Source organism: Sycon ciliatum, chromosome 6, assembly GCF_964019385.1.
Source record: "Sycon ciliatum chromosome 6, ocSycCili1.1, whole genome shotgun sequence".
NCBI classification, from domain to species: domain Eukaryota; kingdom Metazoa; phylum Porifera; class Calcarea; order Leucosolenida; family Sycettidae; genus Sycon; species Sycon ciliatum.
In genome coordinates this window covers 23432830-23451820 of record NC_088648.1, presented here as the reverse complement: position 1 = coordinate 23451820, position 18991 = coordinate 23432830, and the positions used below count along the sequence as shown (strand labels likewise).

At 46.1% G+C, this 18991-nt stretch overlaps 1 protein-coding gene across 1 annotated transcript; it reads right to left on the bottom strand.

Moving 5' to 3' along the window:
• Nucleotides 1-6559: 6559 nt before the first annotated feature.
• Nucleotides 6560-18151, bottom strand: LOC135819745 (metalloprotease TIKI2-like). The gene is made up of 8 exons (XM_065333009.1): nt 17687-18151; nt 16955-17098; nt 9337-9912; nt 8580-8735; nt 8279-8450; nt 7755-7845; nt 7446-7589; nt 6560-7143 (listed from the first exon to the last, which is right to left on the bottom strand). The coding sequence occupies exons 2-8, from the start codon at nt 17060-17062 to the stop codon at nt 6915-6917; spliced, it is 1476 nt and encodes a 491-aa protein (XP_065189081.1). The 5' UTR covers nt 17063-17098; nt 17687-18151; the 3' UTR covers nt 6560-6914.
• Nucleotides 18152-18991: the final 840 nt, after the last annotated feature.

Below are 18991 nucleotides of genomic sequence, written 5' to 3'. Positions count from 1 at the left end.
GAGTCGCTCGCGAAGGAGATCATGGACGAGCCGGATGAGCCTCACCCAAAGCGCGCAATGCTCACCAACCTGCAGGACCCGCGCAATTCGCCGAGGTTTCCGATCAAGACGTGGGGAAAATCCGTAGGAACAGAACAGCCAGAATGCCCGACGCCCTGTGGACAATGTCAATGGCACCACGAGAAAAAAAGCACTATGGACTACTACAAAAAACTGTACGAGAAAACAATCACAAAACACAATGCAGGTGTGTCTGTCATGTGTCTCTTTATTTGGCTTGGGTGCACACGGGAAACACGTTCCAGTCACTCATACTGGGCCAGTACCGCTGTTCATACAGCCCTTGCCGCTATCGCAGCGCGGGATGGATTCCGCGGCACTGACCTCGTACTCGTGCAGGAAACTGGCCTTCCTCAGTTGCAATCACAATTCAGTCTAGGTACATGATATTGAAGGAATCTGTACATTGCACTCGTAACCGTTGTCAGCTTGTGTGCCATCTTGCAGGCGTTTAGCTATCAGGATCACTGCTTCGCTCCATAGCAATGCGTAGTCTCGTTCCTGTCCTGCTAATGGCCGTTATCTGCAATCTTTGTAGAACTGAGGAGCCGGTGAACCCTGGCCTAGTCCACTCGGCTGAGCTCTTATCTGGGCGTAGTGCTGGATGTCAATGTGGTTCGGTGCGTACTTACAAGTAACCGCATTGTTATCTTCCTGCCGATTGCCCTGTGCCCTGTGTATCTACACCGAACTAGTGATCCTGCCACCTCAAACTACTTGTCGAGCAGGGTTCTAAAATGCAGGGCAACAGGACAGCCAATTCGTTTGCACTGTCTTAGCATTGCCCTTGGCTGAGCACGTAAAAAGAGGTTCTGTCATCTTGTCACTTATTCCCACTAGTCATGTTGTGGCTTAGTCGCTATAAAATTTAGTACAAGGTTTGTCTTCTGCTCCGATGTCATCACTGTTTGATGGAACGATTAACTTGCTAGCAACACCACCCTCTATCTCTATTACATGTACACTATTGTTGAGTGTACACACTTAGGCCCTATTACGGAGCAGATTACAAGAGCAAATATCTTCTCTTATAAAAGGTTGTGGGTGAACGTTCAGGACTCAGACCCTTGCATGTTTACATTATCTTTTGCTGGTCAGGCAAACAACATGAGGTCACGTATGAAGACATTTGGGATCTCCCTCATCTGCTTCTTCTGTTTGGACACCTTCACACTGAGCGCTAAGTTGGATAGAGACTATAGAACCCGATCCGACAGCGGCAGCAACAGTGCGTCTTTGGAGAGTTCGTCTGTTGACAGTGATGCTGGACCCTGCTTCCTTACTCAAACCTGTGGTACTGGAAATATCTTGGAATCCGCTCAACCAACTGAGTTCGACCTGATACGAACTGCTCTGGAGTCAATAACCTCTGAAGACGATCTGGTCTCCACCATAGTGGAGATAGGAAGACAATCGGTCCCAGGTCCAATTATCCCTGATTGCTTCTCCTCATTTTCATTTCCTACCACACCCTCAAGAATACTTCGTTTCAATGCACAAGACGCCCTAGGGTTTTCCATAGATTTTGACCAAGCTCAGGAGGGATTAAGCATTGTGTTGTTTTCTTTCATCTTCACGGATCTGCCGTCTTCTTTTGGAGAGCTCAGCTATGACGTTGTTGTCACCAATACTGCCAACCCGTCCCTGATCTCTGCCACACCACGTTTTCGCGCTACCAATGGAGGAGTATTTGATCTGTTCCTTACTGGTGAGGTGAGTAAATGCTCGTGTAGAGAGCTAGCAAAATGGACGACAAAACACTACCATGAATAAAACAGTGTAACATACACGCTCCCTTTGACATAGTAATTATGTCCCCACCGAGATTAGAAAATGTTGACTAAACACAAATACTTGTACAAAATGATCGTCCGCATTAATCAGCTCGTGTAGCACCCACTTCATCGCTGGTTCGTAATCCGAAGCCAATTTTGCTTCGATGATCTTCAGTGTGTCGACATTGTTGGTGCATAGAATGAACATAGCATATTTGATATATAATGCTGAGAATACACTAGCATGCCTGCACAATTCGATTGCACCTCATGTTTTTTATGGGGGATTGCATACCGTAGTCAGTGAAGGGAGCGAAATGTGAAAAGAGGATGTAAAGATTACACAAAGGCACACAATGAAAACCTTGGCAAATTTATTCCGTTGTGACTCAGAGTTTCATGGCTGAACCAATCATCAGACAATGATAATGGAATAGGAGGCAGCGCTGGTATATCTAAGTGGAGAGAGAGGTGTGATAATACGATAGCGAGAGGAGTAATCGCGTGAATGTATACAGGGACGGGCTATTTCAGAGGCAGATGCAGTAGGCGCAGGTCTAGCACTAACAAGTACGCGCTTAATCTCGCTCACACCACACACACACACATACTAACACGCACACACATACTAACACCCACACACACATACACACATACACGCACACACTAGCACACACATACACCCACCCACAACACCCTAACTTGCACACGGGCGCACGCACACACAGGACACCCACCCACCCACAACACCCTAACTCGCACACGCACAAACACACGCACACACGCATATACACACCTATAGACACATGTCCACACGTATACACAGGCATCTGCGTTCGTATGACAAATCTAAGCGCACACAAACTCCTGCAATCACGCGTCAAAAAACTCGCAGCGGTCATAGCTGTCTATGTATGTGTGCGTGCGCCCGTGTGCAACTTAGGGTGTTGTGGGTGGGTGTATGTGTGTGTTAGTGTGTGCGTGTATGTGTGTATGTGTGTGTGGGTGTTAGTATGTGTGTGCGTGTTAGTATGTGTGTGTGTGGTGTGTGAGCGAGATTAAGCGCGTCCTTGTTAGTGCTAGACCTGCGCCTACTGCATCTGCCTCTGAAATAGCCCGTCCCTGTATACATTCACGCGATTACTCCTCTCGCTATCGTATTATCACACCTCTCTCCACTTAGATATACCAGCGCTGCCTCCTATTCCATTATCGTTGTCTGATGATTGGTTCAGCCATGAAACTCTGAGTCACAACGGAATAAATTTGCCAAGGTTTTCATTCTGTGCCTTTGTGTACGCCGCTCTGCCTGAATCAGGCATTGAGCACTCTTGCAGAACCAAAGCATATTGCCTCTGTGATGTAAAGATTAGGAAACCCTAAGTGGAAGGAATGGCACAGTTTAGTTCTTCCATTCGGCATCATGTCTTCCAGTCAGGTAACACTGCGGATATACACGATTCTTTTCGCACCACCTCAGACGAATCATTTAGCGCCCCTTCCGCTGTCAAGTTGCAGGTTAGCTCTGATCCATTCTGCGCCCCGGTACGATGAGCGCTAGGGGGACAGCGAATTTCTTCGCACAAGCTTATGTTTAGCTTCTAAGGAAACGCTCTTGTTCAGTTTCAATGCGTTATCTCATGACGTGCTGTCAACAGTGGGGGAGGTAATGACAAAACGCTAGTTCTTATAGCAACTTGTTTTCGAAGGATCTTGCGTCGATCTCCTATCGGTGTTCCAGCTTGCCTCAAATCTCTTGGCTAATCTTGTCACAAAATGACACTTTTCTAGCTGCAATTACCGCAAGAAAGGAAATGTGACGTTTGCATGCACTCAACATTTCCTGTACGTGTGCCTTCACCAATGTTCCCTTGATGTTCCAGAAATCTCTTCAGCGTTAGAGCAATGTTAATCATTTCACCCAGGCAATCTAAGCTGCAGTAGAATTGCCGGTCTTGTTGGTGTTCACGGTGGGGTGATTTCACAGAGCTGGGTAAACGCTCGCCATCATGCCCTATTAACTCCATACCAATGCGAACAAGCGTTGGATTAGTGGTTATTGCATGCATACTGCCTTTTTGTGTCGGAAAGCAATATTAATATAAATATAATTAAGTAATCATGGCCAATTTTGGACTTGCCCCTATCCTCCTTATACTATTATATTTTTTACACTCTGAGGTTGAGGGCTAAGTTTCCTAGTGCATTGAGAGCTCGACTGAAAAAGCAAGGTGCAGGAATAATAATTATACTAACAGCTCACGCAACAACAAATGAGAGTCCTCCGGCTCGGTAGAGTGATCAATATTCGTTCGAATTAGAGCTATATTGCACACGACGCAGAGCACCACGGATCATCCGTTGCAACGAATGTTCCTTGGTGGTCTGTGTCGTGTGCGACCAGTTTGTCTGTGAATAATTATGGTACCATGCTTTCTCACCCAAATTTGGCAAACTGCAAAATAATATCTTTCACACTACTTAACCAACTGACATGAAAATGTCTTCACTAGAGTCGTATCTCTCCCTAGATGATCTGCTTCAAAGTATATTGGAGATCTTTGATAAGGAACTAAAAGATGTCAGACATGGTTTAGAACAGACCCTCTCTCTGCCATTCACTCGGCAACAATGTCTAGTTGGATGATGTTGTTGAATAACTGGGAGGGAGCGGTTCTTATCTAAACCATTTCCAAATGCTTATACGGAGAATAATGGCATATTATGGAAATTCAGATTAATCATTAGCTGAGGTGTTGAAAACCTTTAAGAATCTTTGTTTTCTAAAAAAAATGATGGCCATACTTACGTACTCTACGTACCCTGTAAGTTGACTGTTAGGAGTGATGGAGTTTCTATCGATTCTGGCACATAGCAATAAGGCTCCTTTGTTTTATCATCTTCTGCGTCTTCTGCGTGAACAGGTGTTCCTTATCTCAACCCTTGGTGTGCGGAGGAGAGGCTCCAACGGATCCAACGTTACCTGCAGATTTACCAACATTGCCGCCTGCTCAAGCCGCTGACCTTGATGCTGCCATGGCGTCAGTGCGAGGTGCTCTTTGCCCGACGTAGCGGCAATTGGAACCAGTCAGGAATTGAATTGAACGCAGTTATTGACGTGATGGGTGCCAACATTGAACTTTGCTAGGCTCGCACTCATCGATACAGGCTCCTATTGATCCCCTCGTTCTCCCTCGTATGTAACACAATAACGGAGAGTATTTTTCTCCTCATGCCCAAGCCTCTTGTACGGGAAAAATACACACAAGAGCCACCTTAACAACGGATTTTGAGCTGCAAGGGCTGTGAGCGCAGACTGATACCTAGATAACGGATATTGAGCTAAAAGGGCTGTGAACACAGACTGATACCTAGATAACGGAGATAACGGAGAGTATTCAGTCCTACAAACCTGTAACTACATTGTTTTTCCCCTTCTGCTTCATAGGCATTTCAGCCATAAATTTACTTAGTTGCAACGCGAACGGAACCTAAGACCGCACACGTATCAATGTGTGCAATGCGCATGCACCCACATACACTTGTGGTTGTTCCATGTTATTGGGAATAGTGTTATGATTATACCTAATGGGTGCTACAATTACTAGCAGTCGTTCATTGCCAATATTGAGTTGAACCTGCATCTACATTGTACATGTACTACAAACATGAAACTGCCCCCCCCCCTCCCCCTCCCCCCAGAATATAATAATTAATATCCTCCTCAAGCTCTTTGCCTGTTGCTTTATGAGAAATACTAGGAGTGAAATATTGCAAGAGTTGTGATGCAAAGCTGGTCTGAACTGCGCTCAGGGTCAGTAGGCCTCGGCCTGGATCATGAATAACGTTGTGCATGGATCATGCCGATATCCAGATCAAGGGCTAAAAAGCCCAGGAACCATGGCCTCATCTAGTCTCCATGTATACTATAACAATCTGGGGGACCATTCAATGCTTTTGGCACAAAAAATTGGAGTAATACCACAAGGAATGTATAGAATGATCACCTTACCTGAAAAATAACAATTCCAAGAATGGTGGAAAATCGGCCAATTTTCTGTCCTATTTTTATTTGTGGAGGTCTAAAATGCACGGTAACCCACCTAAAATTATATATTTCTAGTTTCTATGAAGTATGAGGATCCCAAAAATAAAATAAAAGGGGCATGTCCATGAAGAAAATATGAAGCTGTGCACCCAATTGTACTTCGCGGACGGGCATTTCTGCGAAGTTCATTTTTGTACCAAAATTACTATTTTTCTGAGTAGTCAATGCTGATTGCCAGATTTTCTTGCTCAAATGCTTCACTGTGATGTGTGAAAGGACTTGCAATCACAAAGAGAAGCCAGACAACTGGTAAATCTGAAATATGACCCCAAAACAAGCAAATTTAGGCCGAAATCGATAAATACACCCACCCCTAGAAATACACCTCAAACAGCCTTATCTCCGCGGAAACACACCCTGAATTTGTTTGTGGAGTAACATGGGATGATATAAAGCACACTCATCCACAAAAAGGAGAGGGTTTATGAAGAAAAAAATCACATCTACTAGCCTGGTCGCAGTAGCTTCAGGAGGCTCCAACCCTTTGGGGGTGATTTTTTTCTTCATAAACCCTCTCCTATCTTCCGCTTCCAAGCAGGACTTGAACCCTGGTACCTCTCGCTTCTCAATCATGGTCTTAGACCAACCCACTGTGCCTGCCTATTGGGAAAACATCCAAAATAAGTCCAATTCTCATTCGCAAGGAATAAAATCTCAATGTGAGAACTGGTGGAATACGGGAGGAATACAGGATTTTTAATGGGAAAAGAAGATGACAAATTTTATAATACATATCAAGCGTTTTCAAAGTTCTGCGATGTCTTTGAAGATACAATGTAACTAGAATCCAACCTTACCATAATTATAGGCTCCAATTTAAAATAATGTGATCCTTCCAAGGACGAAACAGTAACTATAATATTGATCCAGTTAAGATTTTCACAGAACTTTTGCAATTCTCGGTCGGATAACGTGGTAGTATCTCAAGACTATCTTCATAACGTCATTTCATTAACTCAAATAAGATCTACCTATGCTAGATAGAGTACTATTGTCATGTACAACAAGAGTGCAAAATACGGCTTGCTAGTCGTGGACGACGATGTTCCTGAACTCCAGTAGACCTCCACGGCCACTGGTGTAGCTGTGTTAGCGCGCTCCGACTTGCGTATGGGAATGGCGTTGAGTGGCGTTGACGGAGGGCTTTTGCGGGTCGAGGTCTTTACGATCTTGTTCAATCGATCCGTGAACATGCTAGCCCTGTTCACAGAAAGCAAGTTGAGAGACAAATTGAGAGAAAATATTCTAAACAATCATCATTTGGGCCTCCGGGGAGAAATTTAAACTCACAAAATTAATGTGGTGTGAAAAGATCACACAGGAGTATCGTTGTGAGGGGATTGTGCCGTCTCTACTTATTTCTTGCGACAGTACAGTGGAGCTACCATTACGACGTTGTACATTTAACATTACATGTATCCCATTTCCCCCTCTGACAAATCTATATACGGTATCTGCGGTGTCAGTGATCTTGAGTTGACTTATGTATGAGTCTTACTTACCAGTCATTCTCTACTGCCACGAACGTTGGTTTCCAGGGACCTTTCTTTCCTGAAGGACTCTGTGCGGATTGAGTGGCATGACTTGAGCCTTGAATCCGAGGTGGAGCTTGGAGGTCATTCATCGTAGCCTCCAGTTTTGGTCTTCTATAAAGGGTTGCAGAGATACAGTAACACGTTTTAGTGTTGAACATTTAAAGCAAGCATGTCAAGATATTCGGCTTAGATTCATCGACATCAGCAGAGATCGTCACTGCATTATTAATCTAGAGTGTACTCACACGATCATGTTTTCCTCCATCAAAAACTTACTGGTTGATAGCTTCCGTCCGCGCCATAGGCTCCACGCTGTGCCCCATCGCCTTTAGGTTGGTCAGCACAGTGCTGTTGCCAACTAAATGTGCTGCACAATGTAACAGAGCAGAACAAACGTAACATTAAAAAGTTACCCAGACGGCCAGCGTATACCTACTGCCTCCAAGCATCATTTTATCTCATTTAGAAGTGATAAGCAGCATGTTCATTCAAATCGTTAGGAACCCATTGTGTTCGAAGTCTGAAGAAGATATCGAACAGTCGCTGCTTGGACGACGACTACACCATAGCATAGTGTTAGAGCATTGAGCATGGAAGTTCCTTTTTTTATGTTGTTGTTATATACTTTATTTATAGTGGAAATCAAAATTGTTTCGAGTCCTGATGGTTACAGCTAATATTTCTTTCAGACTTTTCACGATTGCAACTTGAACTTTACTTCAAACTGATGCGTACCCATTGTTCTAATTTAGATTTCGAATTTCGTTTGTAAATGATCTAATTTTCACTTCATATCTTACCTACTCCCATCGCAAAGAAAAGCGTCTTTCCCTTGTGTAGACGCAGCAGTCTGCTGACCGTGTTAGCCATATCTCTGTTCCGGCCAATCACCAGCGACGACTCCACCAGGTAATCAAACTCCTTGAGCAGTGCCGACTCCATCGCCTGTCTCTTCTTCTTCTTTCCCATCAACTGGACAGAGCACCACAACAGTGATAACATCATCAATTATTTAGTATGCCAGCGACTGTTCTAAACTATTCTCTGCCTTGCTCTTGCTCATCAAATGTATTTTGCACGGAAATCATTTCATTAACTTACCTTTCGCAGAAATTTCTTGTTGTCGAATTGGCCACAGTTGTAGGCCAGGATGAGTGCATCAGTGTCCGACATCACACCAGGCGCCCTTGTTGGTGCATTGGCAGTACTGTGTTCTCTGAGCCGAATTTCAAGCGTTTTATTGAGGGCTTGGATCACCTGAAACCAACAGGAAAAGGAAGAAGGGTAAAATAAGTACTTGTAATCAAAATATACCTATTAAGCCACTACATCCCACCAAACCACTCTATCCAGGCGGTATAGTTTTCACATGTTCACCTCTTTTTTTCATCCGTTCTATCAGTGCTACCACTAGGGACACAGTTACATGTACTCGGATGGCTTTTGATATTGGTATACCAGTAGTTGGTAAGTAGGATTGAGCTCAGTTAGAGTGGGTGTCAAGACAATAATGGAACCCCTGCTTCTAGTCTAGAGGCAGAGCCTGAACCTTGTTCATGCCAGGGTCATGCACTAACCTGCAATTCCTACCTGGTTGCCCTCTTGAACCAGGTAACTCCTATTATCAACCACACCATGGTCATTAACCAAGAATAATTCACATGCATGTACTCTTAGGACCACACTACTATGTTATCAATAATACAAACCTGGTTTTCGTAATCTCAACTTATGGAGTTTCTACACTGTTCTCCAAAAGCAAAACATTTATTCACGTTTTTAGTCTTTTTAGTACTTGTAATGATTCTGTTAGGCGATGAACAGGCGATACAGACACAAGAAAGGTCTACGGCCTTACCACGCTTTGATTGAGCCTGTTGAGTGGGTTGCACTGCTCCGAGGCAGTTTCCAACGCACCAGTTACCTGCCCGCGGGTACGAGCCACATTCAGCAAGTTCTCATCTAGCACTGTGCTGCCACTGCCCTCAACTTTCTCACGGGTCAAGTCGTTCACCAACAGTAGGGCCCAGATTGGCCGCTTTCTCCTCCAGTCTCCGACGTACGTCTTGAACAACTGTTTCTTCTGCATTTTCCAGTTGATTAGGAACGATGACAGGTGGTCCGAGTTCTGCACCCATTCAGGTAGGGCATTACGGACGTGCCTCATGAACAGCTTCAGGCGTTCGAACACATCAGGAGGCAATACGCCATCGATCGTTTGCCCCTCGGGCAGCTGCCGACATCGGCGCACTTCCTCCTGCGTTTGGCTGTCGCTCCAGTCCAGCTCGGCAAATACGGCGTCGCTGTCTCGCCATGCAGTCTTCACGTTGCCTGGGACATGGGGCCAGACGGCATCGTTAGACACGTGAACCGTGCCGAAGACGTATGCCGGGGGAAAGTCTCTGACTCGCCATAGATATGACTGGGCAGGACCCTGTGGGAGCAAGTAACAAGACAAACACGCATAATAAAGATCAGTTCAGCATGAGTCTCAGTTGCCAATATCATGAGCTGATCAGGAGGAGACAAGGAGATACACGTAAAATACAGATCTTTATTCATGCGGATTGTCACGTCTAAACTCTTACTCAACTCGACGCGCAACGCAATGGATTCTATGAATGCTAGCAAGCTTTTTTCATTGAATAGCATGATAAAGATGACTAGATCCTGGTCATTTCATAAAATGATGCAGGTACAGTCAAATCTGTCGTAAGCGACCGCCCCTTGGTGCAAGAAAAAGCGGTCTCTTACGGCAGATGGTCTCTTACGGCAGATGTATGGTAAATCCGGCATACCGGGCATGCATATAATTATGCTTCCATGTACTCAAATCGACGAGAATAATGTGATTTTTCATATCATTTTATTGGATATTGGGGCGCACTTGCAAGACAGCGCATTTTCACACCTTGCATGCAGTTGACAGCACACTGGCAAGTACAGTTTCGCACCTGACTGAACGACTTATGTGGGCTGCGGTCGCTTACAGCAGATTTGAATGCAGCCACCGTGCATGAAATCGCGGTCGCTGGTCGCGCACAGCAGATGGTCGCTCTGGACAGATCAATTTGTATGTGAAACCGTCGGTGCACGGAAAATCGGTCGCTAACTGTAGATGGTCGCCTACAGCAGAGGTCGCTAACGGCAGATTTGACTGTACTGCTTCGCACACTAGTACTTTACATTCATTATCCCACTAATTACCCCAGTGATACGTGTCCCATGAGAAAACTGGATGAACACTTGATAGACCATCACCCCGGAGCAAAATCCATCATGGGGATCGTGTGGAGTTCTGGATTTACATAGCAATTATGTCGGCCCCTTGTAGGCATCGCTTTTATGCGACCAACGCCCATTGCTCGTCCGAAAAAAAACTTACACTCTGATTGGGGTTGAGTATTCCTGATGTTGATTATGCAATGTAGTTCGAATAAAACACTCTGAGCTGGAGTCAGACGCGCTACCGTCTCGCCACGGAGCCAGCTATTTGCCTTGAGTAAACACTAATGTCTTTCAGGATGCACGTAAATGTATATGTACGTTGTTCTTAGGGTTCTCGCCTACACTGTCTGCAAGGGCTGGGGTAGCTAATTATTAGCCTGCAATGCTCCTGTACGGTAGAAAGGCGTTGGCGCACTGGGATTCTAGCATCGGACTACGAACCCACCGTGAAGTGGGTGCTACGCGAGCTGCTTACGCGGACTATCATTTGTAATTTCATGTTTGTTCAACATTCCCTAATCTCCATGGCAACATTATGCAATTGGATACCTTCCGTCGACAGAAGCAACCACAGATGCTAATAAGGAGGGACATTTTGGAATTAATACTAGTATGCCGACTCTCCCTCTCATCCCCATCACCAGCAGCATACCGCAGCTTGAGCACAGTACATTGCATCGTATTAACGTCCATTCCTATCTCATCCTCTCTGGCTTCCCTGTTTCCGCTGCTGGGTCTGTCGCTCACTGTATAGTGCTTTGGCGTGGTTGTAATGCCAATACGTAGACCTAGATTACGTAGACCTAGATAGTAGATTGGTCGAACTTCGCTGGCCCTAGCCCCTGCATACTGCGATATTTGACTACAGTGTGTAGTTTCATTCCTCACAGAATGGAAATCATCAGGCAATGCTTCAACAATGCTTTATTGTTTGAAAACTCTATAAACGATTTCTTGTACTGCCCCTAGTGGGACAAAAGCAGGATACTTATGCCTACTTAGCAAACACTTCACTCAATACTCCACCCTAGGACTACATCAATACTGCATAGCAGTTCAATACATGCATAGAGTGCCTCTGGCTTTGCCCAAGTGCCATGATCCTATTAACAAGCACTGCACAACCCCATGCCCGCTGCCGCATTGCCATGTGGAAGGTTTCGGCTTTTCAAGCGGACAGCACAGACTCTTCCTAGTGTTCGGTACTGGCACTGGGGATCGGATTTAAACTCTCATTTTCTGTCTCTCTTTGCGTTCTTCGGAAGGGCGTAGTCGCAGCAGCTAAACCCATAATATTATTCAATTATAGCTTTGGATCATGGCTTGAACTCCTCCGCAAGATCCCAAGTGCTCAGTCAGCACCTAAATGTACATGTTAATAGTTATTGCATTAATTTTCATTATCACAGGACACATTCCCCCTTCCCTAGCTCTATGGGCTAATAGAGGCAGTCAAGAGTTTGAGTTATCAGACACCCTTTCGGAAGGCCTCGCCTTTCTTTCCCAGACGACTTCATTGATCAGTGGCGTGAGCACCTCTGGCTCTGGACCTGACACAAACACAGCCATTACTACCAGTACATAAGACCAATGTACCGTCGTCAGTGCATCATTCTTTCGTACACTTTACAACAGAGCTGTGCCATAGCCATAGGCATACACACTATGCCATTTACAGAACCCAGCTGCATTGTATACGAAAATTCTGAGTTGGCAGCCTGGATCATTGGTGTTTAGTACAGTAAAGGGGCTTCATTCCATTTTCTATTAGACCGTGATAGTAACGTCGATCCAGAGGAACCTGTTTTAACCCCTGCATGTACATGCATGTAGAGCTAACCAGAGTCCAAAGCAAACATTCTGAACTGTTACTGAAGCGCACGATTGTTTGATTACGACCAAGGGCACTTCGCCGTGACAGATGAACCTCAGCAAAGAAAACAGTATGAACCGGGTTTGCAATTATGTCATGTCCGCTACATATTCCAGTGTCAGGTACACCGTCCTCGGTTGCAATACAAGTGATCTAGTACAAGGCCAAAGACGTCGGTAGAGATTTATTTGCGCCCTGTAATGCTGTTTACGAATGTTCGCGGTGCTCAGATCATACAGTGCACATGTACAAAATTGTATCATTTGTATGTAATGAAGTGATATGGTTGAACCTCCATGTACATGTGATTGTGGCACGTTTAGATTTGCGATAATGCGCTATTCCATCAAAACATTCAATTAATGGTGTTTGAAGCCATCAGCGACTTGGAATCCACATGCACACTAGAGGGTGAGGAGGACAACATAATATTATTATTATGTTCGTTTTGTTGACGATCAGGCATTTTCTAAGAAACAAATTCCAAGCCCTCTACACAGGCGCTAGCAACCGCAGCGCCCGCAGCCTGTGTATGCAAAGAAGACAATGGAATCGTAATGACCGGTTAGCCCAGGACTGCACCAACTCCAGGGCTTCAACATGGATGAGCTTAGAGCCATCATTTCCCGTGCAGTTGGGTGAGCCTGAAAAACCATGTAAGTTGGGAGGGTTGAACAGCTTGTGTATTCGTTGGCAGTGGGGCTATCGGCGGGATCACCGATGAGCCATGTAGTCTATAAAAGGAGAATTGTTTAGTGATAGTAAGCTGCATACATGGTCTTTTTGAACCGTGAACGACATTACATTGGTCTCACAAGGTCGCAAATTTACAAGCTTGCTAGAGAGCGCCGGCACATGACCTGAGGTGGAAATGAAGCGCCCACAGGCCACCACTATCGCTCGCATCTCGCGCCGACATGCTGCCTTCTGTCCCGCGCAAGAGCAGGCTAACTAAGGAGTGAGGTGTCTGCGATGCTTGATCAGATTGCAGGGTTGCTGCACATGCACGGAGGATGCAAGCATAGCGTTGTTCGCCCTCTGGGAGTTCATGCTGAGATGGCTGTTAAGGCCTTTGGGGAAATGTGTCGAACCCTAACACTATCAGAGCCTCGACTGATCGCCTATCCTAAATGCTTACTAGTGCTAGCATTAGTAAGAGCAATAGTAAGAGGCCGTTGTCGGTATCATACCAAGGGTCACAGCGGGTCGCCTTGATTGCGAGTTCTCATGTTTACACGTCCAGCGAGGTGCGTGTACCAACTAGGTGCCAAAGGCTGCGACGTCCTGTTAACCTAACAGCGATATGGTGTCGTTCCCAAACGAGCAACGAACATGTTACAACGCTACTTTTTCTACACGCACAAATCGCAACACGGTTTCCATGTAGGGTAACGTTGGAATCAGGTTAGTAGCTTGTGGGGTGACAGCACGATTTGTTCACAGCTAACGCAGGGCCACCATCAAAGACGTACGCGACCCAATGGACTTTGCAGCTCCGAGCACCTACATGTACATGTACAATGTACATGAACTTGCAAGTACTAAGAAACAAGGACGGGAGGTCTAAAAATGCGCAGACATTCCCCTATTACACTCGAAGCACGCGTAATTAGCGTCAGTGCTGCAGTGCTGGGTCTGTTACACGAGTTATAATAATAACTTAGGAACGGTAAAGTACAAGTACAGTGCACCGCACAGGTATGCTTCACGTAATCAGAAAACTAGTATTGTGCACTTCTGCTTCCATTGTGCCTGTTACAATACTGATCTACATGATTGTGAATGCTGACAGTAATTGCACAGGCTGCGGAACTAGCACTGTGCAGTGTGCACTGAAGACATAACCCTGAGTATTTCCATTCCTACAGGACATGATTGTGAAGATCAAGTGTTGGTTCCCCGAGGCCAATTGACCGTGATGACAATTATCTCCTACACCTTTGAGGTCGGCAGAGCAGCCTGGCCCCGCCACCACTTCTCGCACATATTCGGGAATATAGTGGACTTTCGTATAAAAAATAAAAATAAAAATAAAACACACACACACACACACACACACACACACACACGCACACACACATACACACACATGCAACCTCGACGAGGTACAATACTCAGGATTTCCCTTTTCCCCCTAGTGCCCGAAGTGAGGTGCTCGCAGTCGCGCTTGTACTGAAGCAGACAGTTGAATTACGCGAGGAAATTCCGATTTTTTCACTGGACAAGGTACGGGCACAAGTGGTCAAAACAGTGTGTAATCATTTGCAAGCAGTGCGCAGCATTCAGGCAAACTTGCGCGCCCATTGATAGGCAAAATGCTAACATCTTCAGCCTGGGATCAGAGCTTGAAGTGATGTGGAGGGGAGGGGGGGGGGCACGTTTCTGCTTGGGCCCCAAAGTTAGGCATGACATCAGAAGGACTTCAAAAAGAGGAAACCTGGAGAGGGCATGGCGCACTTTCATATTCTATGGGTATTTTCTGTTTCGGGTTCGGGTTCCACAAGTAAGGGCCACTGATGCCTTAGATATCACTTTGGTTGAATGGTCTGCTCTCAAACTGGTCATCCACATCTGGGACGGGTTCCTGGAGTTTGTCAGAGTGTGATGGCACAAGTACAGTAGGCGCTATGGCCTTCGATACACTATGTCTTTGATAATATTATGATCTATAAAAATAAGTATTAGCTGTTGTGAGGAACCGATCGCTACTAATAATTGGAATGAATATTGTCTACTTCAACAGGTGCAGAGTTGATCAGAGCATACTTCCCCTTCTTCGTGTGGTAATGAAGTACTTGCAACCCATTTCCTCATCTCCAGGTGCATCCTGACCCGCCATAAACAGGTTCCTTGTTCAAAACTCACCTCCATCCAGAAGATGTTTTAGAATTATAATCGTAATCTAGTTTATCAGACCACTGGGGTACGGCAGGTTCAAACTAGCCCCGGGCTTAGCTGCTTCCTGAACCAGCTGCGCGAGACAGGGACGCTCTGTACGTGTTTGGGAAAATTTCATTTCATGGTACTTCCATGCAATATGATTACGGTATAAAGTGCTTTCAGCATGTGGTCTGCACCGGTCAGAATGAATCAGGCTCAGAGTAGAGTCACACATCGGGAACCTCGTAACGTTATCACCCGTATTCCTTCTCATTGCATACACTCGCAGGCGTTCCAGAGCCTACACCCCTGCTGTTTTATGGAGGACATCAGATAAGAACCTGGACTTGAGGACCCCGTCCCATTTCTTCTCATCATCGCATGGTCAATGCTCATTTACAGGCAAGTAATCCAATCGGTCGCTTTCGAGAGCGCATCTTGACTGGGTGGCCCGTTGTGGTAGACACAACTTACTTCTGAAATTATTCGTTGACCGCAGCAGCGATGACGATGCACCGAGTTCTTGACGAGATCTCAGCGTGTTTTCACTGAGTGTCGACAAGGTTTTCTGTCACGCAGGAACGTGACGTATGGTGTTACTGTACACGCCAAGCATTACTATTACGAGTATTAGGATGTCTTGCGTGCGAAGCTGTAGGCCGGAAACAGTGAGTTTTGCTTGTGCAAAACCTACATTGTACACTTGCAGCTGGCTGAGAAGCCAGTCAAGACACTGTGCCGTCTACGTAAGTCACAACAACCGATACAGACGAACAAGAGTGACGGTGGGTATGAAACAACAATACTTCATGGAATGCTTGCGACTCGAGTCGTACACGGGTTTGTGGGCTACTTACGCGTGGCCGTTTTGTCCAGGTAACGGGCGTATCGTGTGATCGGAATGCGCTCCTTACTCGTTGCAGAGTTCATGTTGGAGCTGACAGGGCGTCCACACTTAGCACCTTATTATAATTATTTGCGTGACAGTTTGTTGCCGTCGCAACCGTAGCATGGCATGGAATGGCTGGCTGCTGGCCTGAACCCCAAAAGCGCTTGAATCAAAGCGCATTGAGAAGATACGATTGTACATGTTGCACTACTGCCAGAACTGGTGCATCTTTTCAAAATATCAGTGCTAACCCCACGCATACACAGTCATGTAGATCTACAAAATGCAAACCTACATGTACAATCATGTAGAGGGGGAAGTTCCATCGTTTCACCGTTCAAGGAGTCTGTGTGCTCACATGCATGCCTGGCTACATGCACACAAAGTCCCAGCACCAATTCGGCCCCATAGTGCCATTAGTGGCCCTATGAGTATTACTAAAGTATGGGAGCATTTTGGTACATTACACGGATGTTTGTATCCTGGCACAACAAACCTCAACCAGTATCCCCTGGGCCCTGGGCCTTCTTTACACGCCCTGTACGCCTAATCATCAAAGTTAAGAATCCACAACACATAAAAAGTACTCAGGATCAGAACTCCTACCTTTGGGCACTGTGCGTCTTGGTTTGCCATCGTACCGACCGACACCATGAGCAGTAAGCCAGCCACTATCACACACGAATCCATTATGTTCACCACAGCGGTCGCCATCTCCTCCGCACGGTATCCCTACTTCCTCACGTGAATCTATTATACAGAGAGTAGTGAAGTGTGAGCACACAGCAGGTATCAGTGAAGCTGACATGACTAAGAGAGGGCGCACATGGAGATCGATTAATCAGCTCAAGGGGCTTGCTGGAACGAGGACGAATGTTTGTCCAGAGGGCAAGCTCTAATGTGGCACAAGTCTAGGTTCTTTGCAAACCCTAATAAGCTTACTTGTTGTAAACAGCCGTCACACATCATGCCAACCACACACGTCATCATGAGCCATGAGGGGGATAAGGTAGAGACAGAATAGACGGGCACATGTATAGGGATTCTTCAGGCTTTTTACATGTACATGATTGTACAACAGGTGTACGTTGTAGGTGTGAATCTAAAGAGTGGGTCAGGCATTATTAGTTGAAGCTAGAAAACACCCACACATGTACACAACGCAGCTACTGTACGTCGAAGTTGTTTACTTGCTTAGCTATTTCCTACCCATACCACAGAAGATAAGGCTCTCGCAATCTCCTGAGAGCAAAGCTACTTTCCATGGACAACTGAAAAGGTAATGCCTGTTATTGTTCAATTGGCTGGTGAAAACCATATACGCCAACATAAACTTACCAGTAAAGCCTAGCTTAGTTGCTAACAGAAAAGGAACTAGAAGACACCATCCACCACCAGGAACAGGAGCAGATGAACAAACGGCTGAAACCTCTCCTAGATCTTCTAGTTGTATAATTGTCTAAGCCAATACCTTCACCGCCACTGCTGCTACTTCGCAGGAATTTTGAAGCTCTGCGCGTACACCTGACGGGACGTATGAGGCGTTAATGGTATCGATACGTGGTTTTATACCTCGCTGGACTGCGTGTACGTTGCGTACGGATGCCTCATCTGACGTCCAAACTAATCTTCACACTCGCACTTCGCAGGTCAGGAACGACACGCTCACAAGTCCTTGGAACCAAGTGCTACGCAAACCGACACTGTTGATACACCCCTAACGTTAGCGCCTAGGTTCTTTTCTATCCGCCACTCGTCTTGTTTCTCCTGTCAGCGGGTTGGACTCACTCTCGAAATGCCGCACACGACGGGAACCTAACTGTGTAGAGGTGGTCACCGGAGCTGCTTCAGCGCTTGACCGTGAAGCAGCGTCATTACCGAGCTGATGGCAGCGACTTCTGCGGCGGATATTTTTTATAAGCTGGATCAAAAATCCGCGCTGACACTACTTCAGTACTTGGCCAAGAGACGTCCCGCAGAGGGCACGTGAGCCAGATTCTGTGTTCGCGTGATCCCCTGGTAGCGAAAGTGGCAGGACTGTGTCAGCGGTACAATGTATGTGAGCGTTCAGAAAGCCCTATCAAGAGCAACAGCTGCATGGTAGCCATGGTGGAGGTCAAACCTTCAAAATAACTCCTCGCCGTATCGAACGTCCTAGGCGCAAGCACATAACTCCTCTTGGCGCTGATGACCATCGGCAAGTCGCCGTGAGCCCCAGTTGGCCTAGCGCGCTCGCAAGCCATCTACATCACCGACATTTGCCGGTTGCAGTTCGTTCTCTTAGTCGAGTCGAATCGAGTGGAGTGGCTTCTATTTACATGTACACGTAGGCAGTGTAGGCACTGAGTGTATGCAGAAAGAGTCATGGCAAACCATACTCTCAGCATTGGTTCGGTTGTATTTTATCGGTTGTATCTTGAATATATTTGTTGTGCTAGAGCTAAAGAGCGGGTGGTCGACACACGGCCCAGGAACGCCATCAACTATCCAAACGTGTGGTGGGCAATCTACTATCCAGCACATTGGGAGCGCTTAGACCGTGAAGGAAGGCCAGATGACTCCAGGACCACTGGCGCTCATCAACTCAACTCTGCAATGTGCGAGGCTCAACTGCATGTGTTATATGCATGCCTGGCTCCGCAT

Coding starts and splice junctions, on each gene's coding strand:
- LOC135819745 (XM_065333009.1), bottom strand. CDS start 17,062: ATGGCGACCGCTGTGGTGAACATAATGGATTCGTGTGTGATAGTGGCT. Junction 8,736..9,336: donor ACAGGCTCAATCAAAGCGTG/GTAAGGCCGTAG, acceptor TGTTGGTTTCAG/GTGATCCAAGCCCTCAATAA. Junction 8,451..8,579: donor ACAAGAAATTTCTGCGAAAG/GTAAGTTAATGA, acceptor TGCTCTGTCCAG/TTGATGGGAAAGAAGAAGAA.